Source organism: Narcine bancroftii, chromosome 3 (genome assembly GCF_036971445.1).
Source record: "Narcine bancroftii isolate sNarBan1 chromosome 3, sNarBan1.hap1, whole genome shotgun sequence".
NCBI classification, from domain to species: Eukaryota; Metazoa; Chordata; class Chondrichthyes; order Torpediniformes; family Narcinidae; genus Narcine; species Narcine bancroftii.
This window is the reverse complement of record NC_091471.1, coordinates 132,194,558-132,215,353: the sequence shown is the minus strand read 5'-3', so window position 1 is coordinate 132,215,353 and position 20,796 is coordinate 132,194,558. Positions and strand designations below refer to the sequence as shown.

Genomic DNA, 20,796 nt, shown 5'->3' with positions numbered 1-20,796 from the left:
TTTTAGTATTAATTACTTTTCTTTTTGTTAGTATTTTAATCAGTTATGTTTTTGTTTTTTTTTGTAAGTGGGTTTTTTTCCTCACATATATTATTAACTTTATTAATTCTTCACTCTTTATTTTGGGGGAAAGGGGGGGTTGGACTAATTTGAGTTGGGATATTAATGTGTAATAATTATTGGGGAGGGCATAGTTTATTTAGATTACTGATATTGTATTGTAATTCTATTATTTTATTCTTAATTTTTTTAAATGTAATCCTATATGTTATTCATGTTATAAAATCTTAATAAAGTTTTTTAAAAAAAGGGTTTTGCTGATATCTTAACGGGCAAGGTTGAGGCTCCATATGATTGGAAAGAAAAAGATTCAAACACCATATCACCAAATTTTAAAATATATAGATGTATTTACTTTTAAAAGTCTTGAATCATACCACAATTAAGTAGTTAACAAGGAAACTGTCACAGTATACACCTAGCACTGCATAGTCGATAAGAGTTCAAATTTACAAAAAAGCACTATTAATTTTGAGAACGCCCATTTTTGGTAATTCTACAGCAACAATAATAATAAAATATATACCAAGAAATTCAATTGTATTACAATTATTTTGCCTGTCATTCTTGTGATCCTGACCCAAATTCTGTGTCAGATAGGAGGACGTGGATTTTCTTAATCCAGTACTCCATTTCGAACACTGCTGGAGAACTTGGAAGACATTCATCTGAGGCTTCTACTAGGCACCCTCAGGACAATCGTCTTTCTAAAGCAGCAAAAGATTTGGATCATTTTCAGATGTCCCTCATTTTATTTTCATCCTCTGGTTCTCATGCCACCACACCCCAATATAAATGAAAAAACAAGCTCCGATCAACCACACAATCCCCCAGGACTTTAAATGGGGTATTTAATCCCACAACTCTGTGATCCTTTGAGATGGAGGCCTAGTTACTTCATATATCAGTCTTACTCAACACAGCAATCCTTCATGTCCTCTATGCAGGTTCAATCTTTAAACTTTCTCCCTTGCCATTTATCTCATTGCCACCTAATCCTTTACTGAGCATCAGTTTAAACCCAAGTGACACTTCTCAGCTCTTCAGACACAATCTTTCCTTCTCCTCCATTCCAAAACCCAAGGCACCAACCTTTTTCTACATCTTTTTTATTTCCACAATCCTCACCTGAGACACATGCTTGATACCACTCTTCCTTCACCAACCCCAACTCACCAACAGCACTAGTCCTGATCCCTCCTCTTCAAAACTTATATCACACAACATAGTTGGGCATTTCAAATTCAAATTTAGTTTCACACCTAACTCTTGGGTGTTACATTTGAAACACCTGTTCATATATACGCTCAGGCTGCACGTGCAATTGATGTTTACAATGGTGGTCCGTGGCCAAAACAAAGTCTCATAAGTGCACCTACTATAATGTCAAATCTATTGTTGCCCTAAAAAAGCTTCAAAGTTTCCAACTGGAAAAAAAGGCCTGCATTCAATTTGCAGGCTCCCTCCCTTTCACTGTATTCTCTGCTCTTCACATTAGACCTTCACAGATGTTGATGCAGTTTCTTCTTTCCTTTACATTAACTCTACCACATATTGCAACCTATTCTATTCTTAATAGCTCTCAGCAGCCAAGATCACCATCAAACACCAATTTTGCAATCCAGATTCCCTGAATGCCAACATTCCAAGGTCTTCCTCAACCACTATTAATATATTATATCGCCCTTCTTGACAGTCAACTGCAAATTTTCCATTACAAAGATTTTCAGCCCCATCGACTTAGTTTAATTCACCCTCAATTCCTTGTCACTTTCATTTGTTTTTCTTTTTTTCCATGAAAAACTGCTACTGAAATTCTTGTTTCCTGTCCCTCATATTCTCACACACTAAAGAATACCAGAGTCTGAGGTAACCAATTTGTTAATATTTTGCTGCAAGCAATATATTTTAAAAACTTCTGCAGCATGCCCTGAGTCTGATCAACTAGTATTATGCAAGCCCTTATTATTATGGTGCTGTTCATAACAAAATTTTAAATCTTATTCACATAACAATTTCTTTAAATTATTTAAAATGATTTGGAAGGATAATTTTTCAACATTTCTGTTGATATTTAAAAAATAATGAATTAAATTGTGAAAATTTTTCAGGAAAAAAAACCATAGAACATTACTGCACAGAAACAGGCCCTTTGGCCTTTTAGTCTTTCCCAAACTATTTTTCTGCCTCATCCCACTGACCTGCACCCAGCCCCTAGCCCTCCATTTCACTCTCATCTATGTACCTGTCGAAATTCTTCTTAAATATTAAAAATAAACTCACATTCTCCACTTCAGCTGGCAGCTCATTCCACACACACACCATTCTCTGTGTGAAATTACCCCTCAATGTTCCCCTAAACTTGTCCCCTTTCACCCTTAACCTATGTCTTCTGGTTTGTATCTCACCTACCCTCAGTGGAAAAGGCCTATCTACATTTACTGTCTGTAGCCCTGTCATAATTTTAAATACCTCTATCAAATCTCACCTCATTCTTCTACGCTCCAGGGAATAAAATCCTAACCTGTTGAACCTTACCCTGTAACTCAGTTCCTGAAGTCTACGCAACATCCGAGTAAATCTTCTCTGCGTTCTTTCAACCTTATTAATATAGATCAATATAGATGACAAACAACAATGGTCCCAGCACCGATCCCTGGGGTACACCATAAGTCACAGGCCTCCATTCAAGTTTATTAATTCACCATGAATAGTCAACGTCTGAACCTTCCTTACTAACCTCCTATGTGGGACCTTGTTAAAGGTCTAACTAAAGTCCAAGTAGATAACATCCACTGCCTTTCCTTAATCAACTTTCCTGGTAACCTCCTTGAAAAACTCTATCAAATTGGTTAAGCACAACCTACCACACACAAAGCCATTCCTATTCAGTCCCTGTCTATCCAAATACTTGCATATCTCATCTCTGAGAACACTTTCCAATAATTTACCTACAACTGACGTCAAGCTCACTAGCCTATAATTTCTTGGATTACTTTTAGAGCCTTTATTTACACTGCAGAACAACATGGACTACCCTCTAATCCTCTGGCACCACATCAATGGCAAAGGGTATTTTAAATATTTCTGCCAAAGCCCCTGCAATTTCTACACTAGCCTCCCTCAGGGACCAAAGAAATATTTTGTCAGGCCCTGGGAATTTATCCACCTTTATTTGCTTTAAGACAGAAAGCACATTCCCCTCTTTAATCTGTATAAGGTCCATGACCTCCCTGTTCACTTTCCTAACTTCACTTGACTCTGTTCCAGTTAATTGAGCAAATACTGATGCAAAAAAAAATTAAGATCTCCTCCATCTCTTTTGGCTCTATACATAGGCAACCACTTTGATCTTCAAGGGGACCAATTTAATCCCTTATTTTCCTTTTACTCTTAATATACTTGTAGAAACGCTTAGGATTTTCCTTCACATTGTCTACCAAACCAATCTCACTCCCCTTAGACAATCAAGGCCTGGTAACCTTGGCAGTTGGAGGAAGACCAGAAAAATCTGACTCAGAAAAAAGGAGCTGATTGGGCAATTGAGGTCAACTGACCCCAGGATCACGATGAAAGATAGGAATAGGTAAGGGCAATTTTGTATTTATCTTAAATATTATTTTCCTCTAGTCCAAGACAGTGTGAATGGCAGTCAATGCAGGAGAATACTCTTAATGAATGTGGGTTGTCAGGGAAGCCAACAGTATTCCTGATGACTTTATGTGTGAGAAGTGCAACCAATTGCAACTCCTCACATTGAGTAAAGGGAATTGGAGCTGGAGTGGGAGCATCATTTGGGAGGCTGAGGGGGGTGAAAGACAGGAGTTACAGGGATGCTTTCACAAAGAGAAGGGTAATTGGGTGACAGGAAAAGGAGACAAAGGGAACAAACATTCAGTGCAGGGCACCCCTCTATAACAAGTTTACCTTTTTAGATACTGTGGGGGGTGAACTACTAGGGATTAGACACAGTGATCAGGTCTCTGGCATGGAGATTGGTCTGGTGGCTAAAAAGGAAAAGGAGCAGAAGAGTTGAGCTGCAAAGATAGGTGATTTCATAGTTGGGAGAAAAGGTAAGAAGCTCCATGAAAGATTATGAATCCTGGATGGTATGTTGCCTCCCTGGTGCTAGGGTTCAAGATAGATTGAGCTCATGGCATTCTCAGGAGGGAGGGTGAGCGGCCCAATAACTTGGAGAGGAAGGGTGATGAGGTCCTGCAAAGAGAGTTCAGGGAGTTGGCTGCTAAGTTAAAGGACAGGACCTCCAGGGTTGTGATCTCAGGATTACCTGTGCCACATGCTAGTGAGATTAGAAATAAGAGAATAATGCAGATTAATATGTGGCTAAAGATAAGGTAGAGGAGGAAGGTTTCTTTGCTCCAACTCCTTCGTTCACTTGACCTTGATTGCTTTTGTTGCTAAACAGTAACAGAATATGTTGAATATCATAACATAACATAACAATTACAGCATGGAAACAGGCCATTAGGCCCTTCTAGTCCGCACCGAACCAAACACCCCTTTCTAGTCCCACCTCCCTGCACAATGCCCATAACCCTCCATCTTCTTCTCATCCATATACCTGTCCAACCTTTTCTTAAATAATACAATTGACTCCGCCGCCACTATTTCTCCCGGAAGATCATTCCACACAGCTACCACTCTCTGAGTAAAGAAGTTCCCCCTCATGTTACCTCTAAACCTCTGCCCCTTAATTCTTAACTCATGTCCTCTTGTTTTAAACTTTCCTCCTCTTAACGGAAATAGTCTATCCACATCCATTCTGTCTATCCCTTTCATAATCTTAAATACTTCTATCAAATCCCCTCTCAACCTTCTACGCTCCAAAGAATAAAGACCCAATCTGTCCAATCTCTCCCCATACTCCAGATGCTTAAACCCAGGCAACATTCTGGTAAACCTTCTCTGCACTCTCTCCACTCTGTTTATATCCTTCCTATAATTAGGCGACCAGAACTGCACACAGAACTCCAAATTAGGCCGCACCAACGTCTTATACAATCTCAACATCACCTCCCAACTCCTATATTCCATGCAATGATTGATAAAGGCCAGCATACTAAAAGCCTTCTTCACCACCCTATTCACCTGAGTTTCTACCTTCAGGGAACGATGTACCGTTACCCCTAAATCTTTCTGCTCTTCTGTATTCATCAATCCTCTCCCATTTACCACGTATGTCCTATTCTGATTCTTCTTACCAAAATGAAGCACCTCACACTTATCAGCATTAAATTCCATCTGCCATTTTTCAGCCCACTTTTCTAAGCAGCCCAAATCCCTCTGCAAACCTTGAAAACCTTCTTCATTATCCACTATTCCACCTATCTTAGTATCGTCTGCATATTTACTAATCCAATTCACCACCCCATCATCTAGATCATTAATGTATATAACGAACAACAATGGGCCCAATACAGATCCTTGAGGCACACCACTGGTCACCGGCCTCCAACCTGACAGACAATTATCCACTACCACTCTCTGGCCTCTCCCTTTCAGCCAATGTTCAATCCATTTGACTATCTCAAAATTTATACCTAAAGACTGCACCTTCCTAACTAACCTTCCATGTGGTACCTTATCGAAGGCCTTACTGAAGTCCATATAGACAACATCCACTGCGCTACCCTCATCCACATTCCTAGTCACCTCTTCAAAAAATTCAATCAGATTGGTCAAACATGACCTTCCTCCCACAAATCCATGTTGAGTGCTCCTGATCAGACCCTGTCTATCCAGATGTTTATAAGTACTATCTCTAAGAATTTTCTCCATTAATTTACCTACCACAGACGTCAAACTTACAGGCCGATAGTTGCCAGGCTTCCTCCTTGAACCCTTTTTAAATAACGGAACCACATGCGCAATGCGCCAATCCTCCGGCACTATCCCCATATCTAATGACATTTGAAAAATTACCGCCAGAGCCTCTGCTATTTCCTCCTTCACTTCTCTCAATGTCCTGGGGAAGATCCCGTCTTGTCCCGGAGACTTATCCACCTTTATATTCTTCAAAAGCCTTAAAACTACACCTTTTGTAATCTCTATATTCCCCATATTTACCCAATTTGCTTTTTTTATCCCACATCTCCCAATATCCTTCTCCTTAGTGAATACCGAAGAAAAGAAACTGTTCAATATCTCCCCCATTTCTCTAGGTTCCACACACAGTTTTCCACTCTGATTTTCTAAGGGACAAATTTTGTCCCTAGCTTTCCTCTTACCATTAACATATTTGTAGAACTCTTTTGGATTAGTTTTCACCCTGCTTGCCATAGTTTTCTCGTACCTTCTTTTAGCTTTCCTAATTCCTCTCTTAAGATTCCTCTTACATTCAATGTATCTTTCAAACATCTCCTTAACTCCATGCTTCTTATATCTAATGTACGCCTCCCTTTTTCTTCGAACCAAGTTTCCAATATTCCTTGAAAACCACGGCTCTCTCAAACCTTTTGCCCCTCCTTTTAACCTAACAGGAACATAAAGCTGTGAATAAAAATAATACTGCAATAGACTAGAATTTAATGGCCAGTTGATGTGTTTTTTTTAATTAAAAAAGTAAAGAATTGAAAGTTCTCCAAGTCAGGTGCATAACTGAAGAGAGAATTAAAATTAATCAGAATCTTTAAGATGCTTATTTTAGTCCACATGTTCGCTTCCATCAATACTGGTAATATTGGACCTAACTCTCAAATGCATCAGGAAAACATTCATGGAAAGGGAATAAGTCTTTTACTAGTCTGCCTAATTTGACTATTTTGAGGCAGGGTAAGTTTAAGTTATATAAAATAATTTCACCATAAAATAAAATGCATGCTAATCAGAAAAAAAATCAAGCAGGTTTCAGACCCTACTTTACAAATGTACTCAAAATAGAAACTCTACTTCCTAGTTTAAAGTGGGCTTGATAAATAGGTATTTAAAACTCGGTGCAATTTAAAAAAAAACTAAGCTTTTTTTTCTTCTTGAACAACAATGTCAGTGGAGCAGTACATACCACTATTGGACATTTGAAACAGGTTATTCTTCTCAAACTTCTTGAAAACACTTCCTTTTATTTCGACAAACTGTTTAAGGACACAATTTAAAATCAGTTTTGAAACATTATAGCCTAAGATACAATGAATCAACATCTTTCACTGAATTATGGGAACAATATTGTATTTCAAAATTACTATCAATAAAAATAAAAATTGCAACAATCTAAGCAGAACTGTAAGACATCTGCCATATGTGCAGCCATAAATTAGAACATGGCATTTAACAGTTTTTTTTAAAAAAGCATTAAAATAACTTCTAAAAGTTAAAAGAATGCAATAAAGTGAATTTAGAGAAAGGACAGAGGGTAGGGAACAAGTTTATGAATGATAGGGAGTCAGTAAACTAGAAAACACAGATTTGAGGAAAACAAAAAATTAGAGGTAAAATCAAACTGACTGAATTGTTCTGGTTGGATTACTCAAACTGAAACGGTGCAGATTCAATAGCTTGTTCACAAAAGAATTGATAATTATGTTAGGAGAGCAATCAGTTGGATTAATTTGTTTACATTAACAAAGTGCCAAAATAGACACAAAGAAACGACTAGCTTATTTCTGTGCTTTATCATTCCATCATTCAATAACTGTGACAATACTAGATTTCACTGAAGTTGTAAAAATGAAAGCAAAATATTCAATATATTCTTAAAATATTCTTGATTTCATCATTTGCAATAGAAACAAAATTATTTGCAGAATTTAACTTCACACAAGAATCTGCATATTAAAACTTTTGGACAAAAAATACTCACATTATTTGACATCATGATGGTAAGTAATGATTTGTTGTGAGAGTTGAAAGCAACATTTAAAGTTGTTGCTTGCACCATGACCAAAATTGTATGTAGGACTATATTACATTTGTTAAGGATGGAACAGAAACAAAGAAAAAAAACTATGAACTTACCCACCCATAAAAATCTTATTGTTTGTGCAATTATTTAATTGTTGAAATTACAACAATAAAACATGCAAAAAGAAACTGACCCCAAATATTTTTCAAGATTTTGGGTTTTCACTTCCATTTTGATAATCCATCAAACAACATAGACTTCAACAAACAACAGACTTTAACAAACTACAAAATTCAAATTCCATCCATCTCAAAATATGACTGCATAGGTTTTTCATGTGTTTCTGGAGCATGTTTTTATTACTCTCAATATAAAATATATAAATGTAAACTATGCCTTGGCATGTTTGTCCATAATTATGCTTTGCAGTCCAAAAATTGTTGGAAGTGCAGGCTGATAACTCTGAAGCAGGAAACCTGACATCCTGGACAAGAATGATAAGGAATTTAATAATGGAAATAAAAAAACAAAACAAGGAGTAAATTAGAGTGGCTGAACTCAATGATAATGTATTAGAAAAGGGAATAAGGTTTGATTTTAAAAAAAGCAAAGCAAAAATAATCAAAACAGAAAAAAATAAAATCACGTTTGAGCTTAAATAAGAACTTTTAAATTGATACTGCAGGGAGATTCTCAAGTCTAAATAAAATTGAAAATAATACTTTGAAGTAAATGGAATTATAGTAAAATCCATATTTTCTGAAATTCAAGCAACTGGCAAAAAAAAAAGCAGAAAATAAATCGGTAAAATTGGCGTCCCCTAGTGGTTTGTTCGCCAATCACACAATCTCAAGCAACTGGAAAATTCACTTATTCAGCACCTACCAATTCCCACCAGACACCAGGGCTTTTACTGTGCTTAGCTTTCTCCAGTGATTCTGTCTTATGTTCATTGCACAAATACAAAAACATCATTTATTTGTGTTGCTTATTTTTATATATATTATAGAGAGAGAGAGAGAGAGAGAAACAGTAAAAACATATATAGAAAGAGTGAGTACCAATACCCCGATTACTTTGACATATCACAAGACAATAACATTTTGAAAAGTACATTATTTGCTCAAGTAAACATCTCTCCACACATCTGTCAATGGTCAATTAGTTCTACAACTTTAAAACTATATTCCCTCATGTTCTTTTCAGTAAAAGCAATAAATGATTTAACAGTCCAATACTAATGTGAACAGAAAATAACAATGTCATTTAAATTCTTCTCATTTGTGCAAACATATATTGATTATATTAAGAATGCCATTGAACCTTCCAATCAAATCATGAATCATAAGAATTGATTAAACATTCACAAAATTCAGATCCTTTAATAAATCTAGTTCAAAAGGATACAAACATAAAGCACTGCCATGAAAAAGTGAGGTATCACTCCAATATGAGCTCGTTTTTTCTTTTTAGGTTCTGTAGCTGTCCAATACAATGCATCCAAAATATCTTGACCAAAGGAAGAGAAGAGTCGATCTGCGACCTGTGGAAAAATTGTGCTGTTGTATAATTCCAAAGTCACGTAGACCCACTAAAAATGCATATTAAACACATCACAGAACTGCTAGTTCACAACCATTGTTAATAAAAACTAATATGGAGCTTGGATACAAATATAATGGAATAAAAGGTTACCTAAACCAATTATAGTTGAAAGTCATGCAGCAAAGTAGCAAAGGGATCTTTTTAAATCAGTGGTCTTCAAACTGCCCCCCAAACTCACATTCCTCCCTATGCCAATAATGCTCTGATTAGTAAGGGATTGCTTAAGGTGGTATGCAAGTGGAAAGAAAAAGGTTTGAAAATCATTGTTTTACTTGTACTTAATTGACTAGTTATGTGTACGGTTTCATAACTCCAAAGGAAATGGGCCAATGACAATTTTTCCTCGAGCAAATCTTTTTTCTTTTCTTCTTTGGCTTGGCTTCGCGGACGAAGATTTATGGAGGGGGTAAAAGTCCACGTCAGCTGCAGCCTCGTTTGTGGCTGACAAGTCCGATGCGGGACAGGCAGACACGGTTGCAGCGGCTGCAGGGGAAAATTGGTTGGTTGGGGTTGGGTGTTGGGTTTTTCCTCCTTTGCCTTTTGTCAGTGAGGTGGCAAATATTTCAGTAACAATTGGGTCTGAAGCAGTGGTTCTCAACCTTCCCTCCCCTCTCACATACCACCATAAGCAATCCCATATCAATCAAGAGCACTTATGGCATAGGGATTGCTTAAGTTGGAATGTGAGTTTCCCGGGGGGGGGGGGGGTCAGTTTCAAAACCACCACTGATAGGGGAATTCCATAGTTAGGGGAGCAGATAAGAGGTTTTGTGGAAGAGATCAAGAATTCTGGATGGTATGTTGCTACCCTGGTGCCAGGGTCTAAGATATCACAGATCAAGTTCAGGACATTCTCAGGAGTGAGGGTAAGTGCCAGATGTCATGGTCCATGTTGGAACGTAGGTAGGAAAGGTGATGAGGTCCTGCAAAGAGAGTTAGGTGGTAAATTGAAGGTCAGGATCTGCAGTGTTGTGATCTCAGGGTTATGTGCTAGCGAGGTTAGAAATAGGATAATGCAGCTTAACATGGGGCCAAAGAGATGGTGCAGGAGGGTGGGGTTCAGGTATCTAGATCACTGGGCTGTCTTCAACAAAAGGTGGAACCTGCTATCACAGGACAGTTTGCACCTGAACTGGAGAGGGATTAATATCCTTGTGGGATGGTGTGCTAGAGCAGCTTGGGGTTGGTGGTTAAACTAGATTTGCAGGAGAATGTGAACCAGATAGAAGAGAGGACGAGAGAAAAGATGATGTGAAAATTGCATGCAACGTTAGAAGTCAATGGGTTGTAAGTGGTGGAAATGTTCTCAGGTACATCCATTTCAATGCAAGGAGTATTGCAGGAAAGGAAATCGAGCATCGAATATGGATTGGCACGTGGAATTATGACATCATGGCCATTAGAGAAACATGGTTACAGGAGGGGCAGGACTGGCAGCTCAATGTTCCAGAGTTCGTTGTTTCAGACACAATAGAGCAGGAGAGATGAAAGTGGGGAGGAGTGGCATTACTCGTTAAGGAAAATATCACAACTGTGTTCAGATAGGACAGACCAGAGGGCTGTGGAGCGGAGAAACAGAAAAGGTATAGACTGCTCAATAGTCAGTGAGAATTGGAGGAACAAATCTGTATAGAGATGGCAGAGAGCTGCAGGAAACATAAGGTTGTGATAGTAGAAGATTTTAACTTTCCACATTTTGACTGGGACTCCCATACTGCAAAAGAGGGCTGGATGGCTTGGAGTTTGTCAAATGTGTTGAGGAAAGTTTTCTAAATCAATATTTAGAGGTACCAACTAGAGAGAGGGTGTAATACTAGATCTCCTATGAGGGAACGAGATAAGACAGGTGACAGAAGTATGTGTAGAACATTTTGGGTCCAGTGATCATACCATTATTTTCAAGTTAATTATTGGAGAAGGATAGGTCTGGTCCTCTGGATGAGGTTCTAAATTGGAGAAAGGCCAATTTTGAGGTAATGAGACGGGATCTAGAAAGCGTGAATTGGGATAAATTGTTTTCTGCCAAAGATGTGTTCGGTAATTGGAAGGTCTTCAAAAGGAGAAATTTGGAGAGTACAGAGTTTGTATGTTCTTGTCAGGATTATAGGGAAAATTAAAGGGCATAGGGAACCTTGGTTTTCGAGGGATATTGGGGATCTGGTTAAGAAGAAGAGAGGTGTACTGAAGGTATAGGCAACATGGAGCAAATGAGGAGCACGTGGAGTTTTAAAAAATGCAAGAAAAAGTTTAAGGAAACAGTGTGAAAAGACACGAGACTGCTTTGGCAGACAATGTGAATGGAATTCCTCAGGCTTTCTACAGGTTGAATAAAAGGGTAGTAAGGGACAAAATTAGTCCCCTTGAAGATCAGAGTGGTCAGATCAGATGGGAGAGATTTTAAATGGTTTATTTCATCAGTTATGGTCTTTAGACTGCAATGTTGGGAAAATCATGGAAAAAATTAACATAATTACTGCCCATGTAGTCGATCACACTGGCCTTTTTAGACTGCAAGTACCTGAGTGCAACAATCCCAGAGGTTGGAGGTGCAGTAGAGTGGATGACCATCAACAAATTTTTCCAGTACGATTTACACTGCAGGCTTCCTCCAAAAAGTTGTAGGGGTCCTGCAGAATAAATCGCGGCACAGGACTTGACTCAAAATTCCTGCACATTCCTTTTCAGACCGCCTTTGTAGCGGCAAAATTCTTTGATTGTGCCATTATATGCCTGCAGTCTAAAACCTTTAAATATTTACTTATGAAACTGGCTCAGAGTCAAGAGAGTAAGGAAAACAAGCAGTGAGGTCATAGAATACATATTAAACAGGAGGAGGTGATTGCTGTCTTAAAGCAAACAAGGTTGATAAATTCCCCAGGCCTGACTAACTATTCCCTCAGACCTTGAGGGAAGTTTATGTTGTTCCAATGTTTAAAAAGTCTCCAAAAGTAACCCTGGAAGTTCTAAGTCAGTGAGCTTGACTTCAGTTGTAGGTAAATTGTTGAATGGTGTCCTAAGAGATCAGATATACAAGTATTTGGATAGCCAGGGACAGTCAACATGGCTTTTTGAGGTTACCAGAAAAGTTTATGAGCAAAGGCTGTGGATGTTGTCTAGGTAGACTCCTGTAAGGACTTTGACAAGGTCCCACATGGGAGATTAGCCAGAAAGGTTTAGACACTTGGTATTCATGGTGAGACAGCAGACTGGATTCGATATTAGCTATACAGAAGAACTAGTGGTATGCCTCAAGAATCACTACTGGGACCATTATTGTTTTTCATCTCCATCCGGATGTGGTAAATTGGATCAGCAAATGACACAAAGATTGAAGGTGTTGTGGACAATGAGGAAGGCTTTCAAAGCTTGCAGAAGGATCTCGACCAGCTGAAAATATGGGCTGAAAAATGGCAGATGGAATTTAATGCGTAAGATGTTGCATTTTGGAAGGATAAACCAAGAAAAGACATGCATGATAAATGGTAAGGCAATGAGGAGTGTGGTAAAGCAGAAGGATCTGGGAGTGCAGATACATAATTCCCTGAAAGTGCATCACAGATAGATAGGGTTGTAATGAGAAATTTTGGCATATTGGCCTTCATAAATCAAAGTATAGAGTACAGCAATTGGGATGTTATATTAAAGTTGTATTAGACATTGGTGAAGCTAAATTTGGAATATTGTGTGCAGTTATGATCACCTAACTATACAGGAAAGATATCAATAATATAGAAAGAATGCATAGATTTACTTGGAAGTTGTCAGGACTTCAGGAAATGAGTTACAGGGAAAGGTTAAACAGGCTCGGACTTTATTATAATAGAAGAATGAGGGGAGATTTGATAGGTATACAAAATTATGAGGGTATAGATGAGTAAATGCAAGTAGGCATTTTCAACTGAGATACAAAGCAGAGGACATGGGTTAAGGGTTGAAGGAGAAAGGTTGAGGGGGTTCTTCTTCACAGAGAGTGGTGAGAGTGTGGAATGAGCTGCCAGCTGAAGTGGTGAACATGGGCTCAATTTAAAAATGTAAGAAAGATTTGGACAGGTATATAGATGAGAGGTGTATGGAGAGCTATAGACTGGGTGCAAGTCAGTAGGACAAAGCAGAATAATAGTTTGGCATAGACTTTAAGGGCCAAAGAGCCTTATGTGTTGTGCTGTAATGTCTATGGTCCCTTATGAAAGCAGTAAAAGCAGTAAAAACCATAGAAAATGGATCCAAAGTTCCACTACTTTTTGAAATTTCATTTGAAATCTTTATCACTCAAAACTTGCAACTTTTTGGTTGGGATTGAAAGCTTCTGCATCCTATTTAGGAACAGGATAGTTTTTCAAGAAAAAAAACTTCTATTATTGCAACATTACAATGGGGTCTAATTTATTGGCACAAACATTTAGACCACAGGAAGTCAGACGGTCCATCACATCCATAAGGTGAAAATTAACAGTTAATTCCACTTCCCTGTCCTTGGTCCACAGCCTTTTACACAATGACACGTCATAGTGAAAATACAAATACTTTTTAAATATTGAAGATTCTGTTTCCATCTCGCATTTCAGGCAGAGTTACAATCTTCATGTGGAAAATACTTTCCTTCAACTTTTCCTCAATCATTACTTATTTTAAATCTGAGAATCCTATTTACTCACAATTCTATTGAGGGTAATATTGATTGTTACACTAACCAATCCTCTTTATTCTAAAGAAAATAATCCTGCCCTGGTCAGCCTCACTTCATCACTAAAAATTCTCTTCCACTGACAATATTCTCACTAGTCACCTCCCTCTCTCCCATCGACGTGATCTGCTGGGATCATTGTTTGAAGAGGGCATGCAAAATCATTGAAGATCCCATCCACCATGCACACAGCATCTTTCAGCTAAGACATATAGGAGTATCAGAGCCAGCACCATCAGGCTGAGGAACAGCTTCATCAATGGGAAGCGAGAATGTTGAACGACCAAAGGTACTGCTCACACTAACCATCCGAGACTCTCAATTGCACAAAACAATATTTATTTATTTTTATAGATAAAATACTTGTCTTGCATATGCATTATTTGTCTGAAAGTGTGTTATGTCTGGTTGTGTCTGTATAACAGTTTTGTCAAGTTGTACTTGTACAATCAGATGACAATAAACTTGACTTGAAGTATCCTTGTACCTTTCCTATAAAGTGGCACCAGAAATGTACAATATGTTCTAGTTGTGACCTGACCTTTACACAACTCTATTGTGGCCTCCCTGCTTTTGGTTTCTTTGCCTTGGCCAATAAATACAAAATTATAATTAGCTCTATGACCTGCAAGCTTCAACGATCCATGGACGTGCACCTCCAAATCTCTTGACTTTTACACTTACTAATATCCAACCATTTATTGTTTATTTTCTTGCTTTGTCATCCCAAAAGGCATGACATCATACTTTTCATATAAGCAGGTTATTATCAATCCACTTGCATCTTCCTCCAAATTATAACCTTCTTTATTCTCAACTAATCACCCATTTTATTATTATCTGCTAACTTAAAAAAACCCCACAGAATTCCTATATTTAATTCCGGATCAAAAGTCAATGGTGAACCCAAAGAACATCACTGCATATGACATTCTAGTCACTAAAAAAGGGCAGCATGGTTAGCGCAATGCAGTTACAACACCGACTGGGCTTCTAATCCCACGCTGCTGCAAGGATTTTGCACATTTTCCCAGTGTTTGTGTGGGCATTCTCCCTCTGTTGAAAATGTACCGGGGCTGTAGATCAATTGGGTTTATTTGGGCAACATGAGCTCGTGGGTTGAAAGGCCTGTTACTGTGTTGCATGTCAAAATATTTAAATTTAAAATTATCACTTTTATTTTTTGGATCCAATAGCCATTTCCCTTTGGCTCCCATTAGTTTTCACTTTGCTGATCAGTTTGTCAAGTGGGCAAAACCTGATAAAATCCAGATTAATCCTTTAAATAATTGAATGCACTATTTTCTTAGGTTTAGTATAAACACCTCCATTCCACTCTATTGTGGTTTTTGAGGTGGCTAATGAGGCCATTGTGGAAAATGCAGACTCTCTCCCAGCTGAAGCAAAGGGTGGCTGATGGTATAGTGGGAGGGTAATTTGTGAGGTGGTGGGGTCTTTCAACAATTTATGCATTCCTGATGTATGGCCTTGAAGTTCTCGACACGATACTGAATTTTTTCCCTCTACTTTGACTTATCATTTTTCTGTGTTTTTGAAGCTCACAGATCATTCTCATTTCCTTCTAATGTTCTTGTCATGGATCTGAGGTTCACATTGCTCACCTTGAATCATCTTTTCCCAATGTCAGAACTCAGAATAAAGTGTTTTTTGGGGGATTCTGATGCCAAGCAAATAAATGCATTGGCTGCTCATCATAGCTGACTGAGAGTGATGGGATTATGGCCTAAAAAGGGGCAATGATTTGAATTTTCTTATTCTTAAAGTGAATTTGGAGGATTTTTCAGAGACAGCGTTGATGATATTTTCCCTATGCCTTGAGATATTTATTGTTGGTAATCCAGGATTCAAAATAAAATAGAGAAATCAAGGTCGCTAATGCCTGGTTGACCATATTTTTTGAGCCAAGTCTAGAAGTCAATCTTCAAATACCCTCCTTCACAAAGGAAGTGCTGGTACATTACATGTAGGGGTGAATTTAATGATTAATCCCTGCTTCTGTGGGAGATGGTTTCAAAGATATTGGAAGTGATTTGCTTTTCAGGGTCTTGCCATGAACTTTTATTTATTGGAGGGCAGGATGATTCCTGCAGTCTTGATCATGCTGAATGCAAGACCCGTCCTCATGTTTTATTAAATGAATCCAGCACAGCTAGGAGCATGATTTCAAAGCATGCACAAATGAAAGCATAATTTTCATACTGCAAGTAAACTCCTGAAATTCCAATGATCTTGATTTCAAACTTAAGTCACCACAGGTTGATTTTTTTTCCTCACTTTAGAGATTAGTTTCATGTCTACATAAAATTTGCAGGGGAGATGCAAGAAGAATAAAAGTGTTGCAGCAATGTATCCTTGAATCTTACCAGTGTTCAAGAGGTTAGTCCTGTTGTTGACCATTGATTGCATGGCCAGTGTGTGGTAAATATAAGGTTGAGATGAATTTGTCAGCAGCAGCAGACAGGAGGAAGTTGTTTTATGGCATCTCCTGACCAGCACGAGTCAGAGGCTTCAGTGAGAGTAAAGAAGACCATGTATAGAGACTGATGTTGCTCCCTTAATTTTTATTGAAGTAATTTCCACATGCCTTCAAACGTCATCCTGAAAGGGTTCCAACTTGAAATGTTGACTGACTGCTAAATTCCTCTTTCTTATTGTTTACTCACGATTCCACCATCTGCTGTTTTTGGGCTTCTCATGCCTAAGATCCATATTGGTTGCATTAAATGTGCTGTATCTTCATGGGATACTCCTTGTTTACTTTCTCAAAAAAATCTTGCCAAAAAGACTCGACTCCTCTTCAACACGTTTATTCTGACTACCTTTCAAAATATATTGTTATCCTTCTGAATTTCTTTCCAATAACTTGTCACAACAATGTCCAACTTAATGTAGAACATTGATCTAAATTGGAAATATTAAATTACCTTGACTCAGAGGTATTTACACTTTTTGTGTTCTCCAGTTGTCCATCTCTATTACAACTAGATGCATTCTCAATATTATGTTTTGAGACTTCTGGATTAAGAATAGCTGGAAACACTTTTTCACCAAGGACCAGAAATGAAGTTCACTGCAATAAGGAAGCGTACAGGAATGAGAATGATCAGCTGATTGAGTGGTGTCACAACAACATTGCACTTAAAATGAGCAAAACTAAGGAACTGATTGTGGACTTCAAGAACGAGAAACTGGGATAACACAAACGCAGTCCTCATCAAGGGGAAAGCAATGAAAACAGTAAAGAACTTCAAATTCTTGCATGTCAACATCTCTGGATATCTATCTTGGAGCCTTCATGTTGATGCAATCATGAAGGCGGCTTGCCAGAGCCTCTACTTCACTTGGAGTTTGAGGAGATTTGGTATGCTACCAAAGATTTGCAAATTTCAACAGGTGTATTGTGGAGAACATTCTGACTGGTTGCATCACAGTCTGGTATGTAGGTATCAAAAGAAGAGGCTACAGAGAGTTCTGAACTCTGATAGCACCATCACAGGTTTTGGTCTTCACTCCATTAATGACATCTATTGAGCAGTGGCACTCACTTCCACAGTGATAGTGTTTTGAAAGGCTGGTGTTGAAGCATATAGCTTCTGTCTGAGTGGTAATGTGAATCCATTCCAATATGCCTACCGTAGCAGCAGGTCTATGGCAGATGCCATCTCACTGGCTCTACACATAGCCCTGGAACATCTGGACAGAAAAGATGCATACATCAGGATGGTCTTTAGCGACAACAGTTTGGCATTCAACTTCTCCATCCCCATACAATTGGTCAGCATTCTCCCCACAACCTGTACCTCAATACCCCAGTGTGCAACTGGATCCTGGATATCCTCACCTCTAGAGGGTTGATAACTCGGCTTGCGACATCAGACACCAGACTTCTCTCCATCGAGGACATCTACATGAAGCAGCATCTTAAAAAAAAGCAGCCTCTATCCTCAAAGACCCTCCACCACCCAGGCCTTGGCCTCTTCATTCTGCTACCATCAGGAAGGAGGTACAGGAGCCTAAAGACAAGGATTCAGTGGCACAGGGACAACTTCTTCCCCACTGCCAACAGATTCCTGAATGATCAATGAACCAAAGACACTGCCTTTCTTTTTATGCACTACTATATATATATATATATATATATATATATATAGTAAGATGGTTCATAATATCAATGTTTACACTGTGATGCTGCTGCAAAAATGTTATGGCAATAAATTCTGATTCAGTGATCTTAGTTCCCTGCTTTACCAATGACTGAAGTTCGGTGCAACAATAAAACCATTTACAAATTTGCTGTCATTGAAAAAAGAGTGATGAGTCAGTATACAGGAAGGAGATTAAAAACTTGGGCTTAATGGTGCAACAACCATCTTGCTCTCAATATCACCAAATCCAAGGAGCTGATTATTGTTTTCAGGAAGGAAAACAAGAGGTGTACAATCCAGTGATCATTGGGGAATGAGGGGTAGAGAGGGTGAGCAAATTTAAACCCTTGGCAATCACTATCTTGGAGGATCTTTCTTAGACCCAACACATTAATGGCATTGTGAAGAAAGCAAGTCAGTGCCTCGACTTCCTCAGAAGCTTGTGGAGGTTTGGTATGGCATCAAAAACTCTGGCAAATTTGTACAGAAGATGTGTGGTGGAAAGTGTGCTGACCGGCTGTATTATGGTCTGGAGATGGGAACACGAATACTCTTGAGCGAATAGCTCTGCAAAAGGTAGTAGACAGAGCCTGAAACATCACAGGCAAAACCTTCTTCACCATCTAGAAGATCTATAGGGATTGCTGTGGTCAGAGAGTAGTAGCAATTATCAAGGATCCACACCACCCAGCACATATTCTGTTCTCACTGCTGCCATCAGGAAAAAGGTATAGATGCCACAAGACTTGCACCATCAGGTTCAGGAACAGATGTTACCCCTCCACCATCAGACTCCTCAATAAACTTAATCAGGGACTTATTTAAGGACTATTACTTTTGCACTTCATTGATAATTTTTCCCTATGAATTCCTCAGTCAATTTGTTTTCATTTATTGTTTGCATGGAAATGCAACTTCTTAAGTAGTTTTTTGCACTACATACAAGTAGCAATTCTGCCTCGCCCGCTGGAAAAAGAATCTCAGGGTAGTTTGTGATGTCATGTACGTATTCTGACAATAAATCTGAACTTGGAGGATCTACAAGAGGTAGTGTCTCAAGAAAACAGCCTCTATCATCAAGAACCCTCAAAACCCAGGCCAAGACCTATTCTCACTGCCACCAAGGCAAATACCAAACAGTACAAAAACAGTTTCTTCCCCTCTGCCATCAGATTTCTGAATGGACAATGAACCACAGACTACCCCACTTTTTCTCTTCTTTTGCACTAATTTATTTAGTTTAGAAATGTAATTTGTGGCCGTTTTTGCTACAAAAACAATTAATTTCATGACAAATTCTGATTCCTGTCATTCGTCAAATAACGCAATGACATCTCACAGGAAACAACTGGTTTTGTTAAAGCTCTCATTCATATATCTGTGTTCTTTCCTTGCAGCTAGATAAGTACATTCATATTCTTTCAAACTGACAAGACTGGTGATATGATATAGGAATAAAAAAATGAACACAATTTTGAGTGATAATGATGGTTCTATTTAAAAGGACATTCATGTCTCACTGATTTCAATTAAGTTGAAATTTATGACCAATACAAATGGACCTTGTTCTATGCATTTTTTGTTCCCTTGAAAGGTAACAGATGCAAAATGTTATGTGTAAAAGCTAAGGTGTTAAATAAAACAAATTATAATAATCTATCTTGGGAAAGATGTTACATATAGATGTTACATACCTCTAACATATTGTAGATGATGTAGAGTTTGATGACAGATTGTCCTCTAATTAGATGATACATCATTGAATAATCCACATAGTGCATCATAACAAAGCAGATCACCATTATAACTGCCTTAAGTATGTCACACACTTGAGCAGGTTGTAGTAATCTTCCATCACTTAGAATAAAATTAAAACATTTGTTTCAAAATCTATCAAAAGTACCTGAATGATAAATACTGGTGAAATTCATATCTTTTATTGCCTTTATACATTTATTTATTGCATGAGCAATTTGCCAAAATATTTATCACATTCTATTTTAATTGTTAAAAACATTATATTGAAGAACAAAGGAGCATGAGTATTTTATGTCTTTTATAAATCATTACAAGCATTTCAAAACATTTTAAAAAGTAATAAATTATTTTTGCAAGAAGTCTGCACCACAATGAAAGGAAATGTCCATACAAGTCCTGGAACAGCAATAAATAAATGACTATCTAATTTGTTTTGGAGATTTTGGTTGAGGAAGGAGTATTGTCCGAGCGAATGGGAACTTAAAATTTTGAATGCCGCAAGGATTTATACCACTCAGTAAAAAGAAAATGGATTGAATAGTTACAATAAGAAAATAAAAAGTGAGAACATGGGAAACAGAGATAAAGCAACTTTTTCTGGGAGTGAGATTAAGGCACTGCTAGAAATGCAATGGGCCTATTTTTTCTCTCATGAATCTCCAAAG

The 20,796-nt window shown here is 38.0% G+C and overlaps 1 protein-coding gene across 5 annotated transcripts in view; it reads right to left on the bottom strand.

Annotated features, from left to right (window-relative positions):
- The window catches only part of LOC138757563 (transmembrane anterior posterior transformation protein 1-like), a 142,958-nt gene that overhangs the window by 55,396 nt on the left and 66,766 nt on the right, over positions 1-20,796 (bottom strand). For all 5 annotated transcript variants that reach the window (XM_069925121.1, XM_069925124.1, XM_069925122.1 and 2 more), the window contains 4 exons: positions 20,068-20,230; positions 9,326-9,461; positions 7,877-7,974; positions 7,082-7,151 (listed from right to left, as the gene is read on the bottom strand). In XM_069925121.1, coding sequence (XP_069781222.1) covers positions 7,082-7,151; positions 7,877-7,974; positions 9,326-9,461; positions 20,068-20,230 — 467 coding nt within the window. The remainder of the gene's footprint in view (positions 1-7,081; positions 7,152-7,876; positions 7,975-9,325; positions 9,462-20,067; positions 20,231-20,796) is intronic.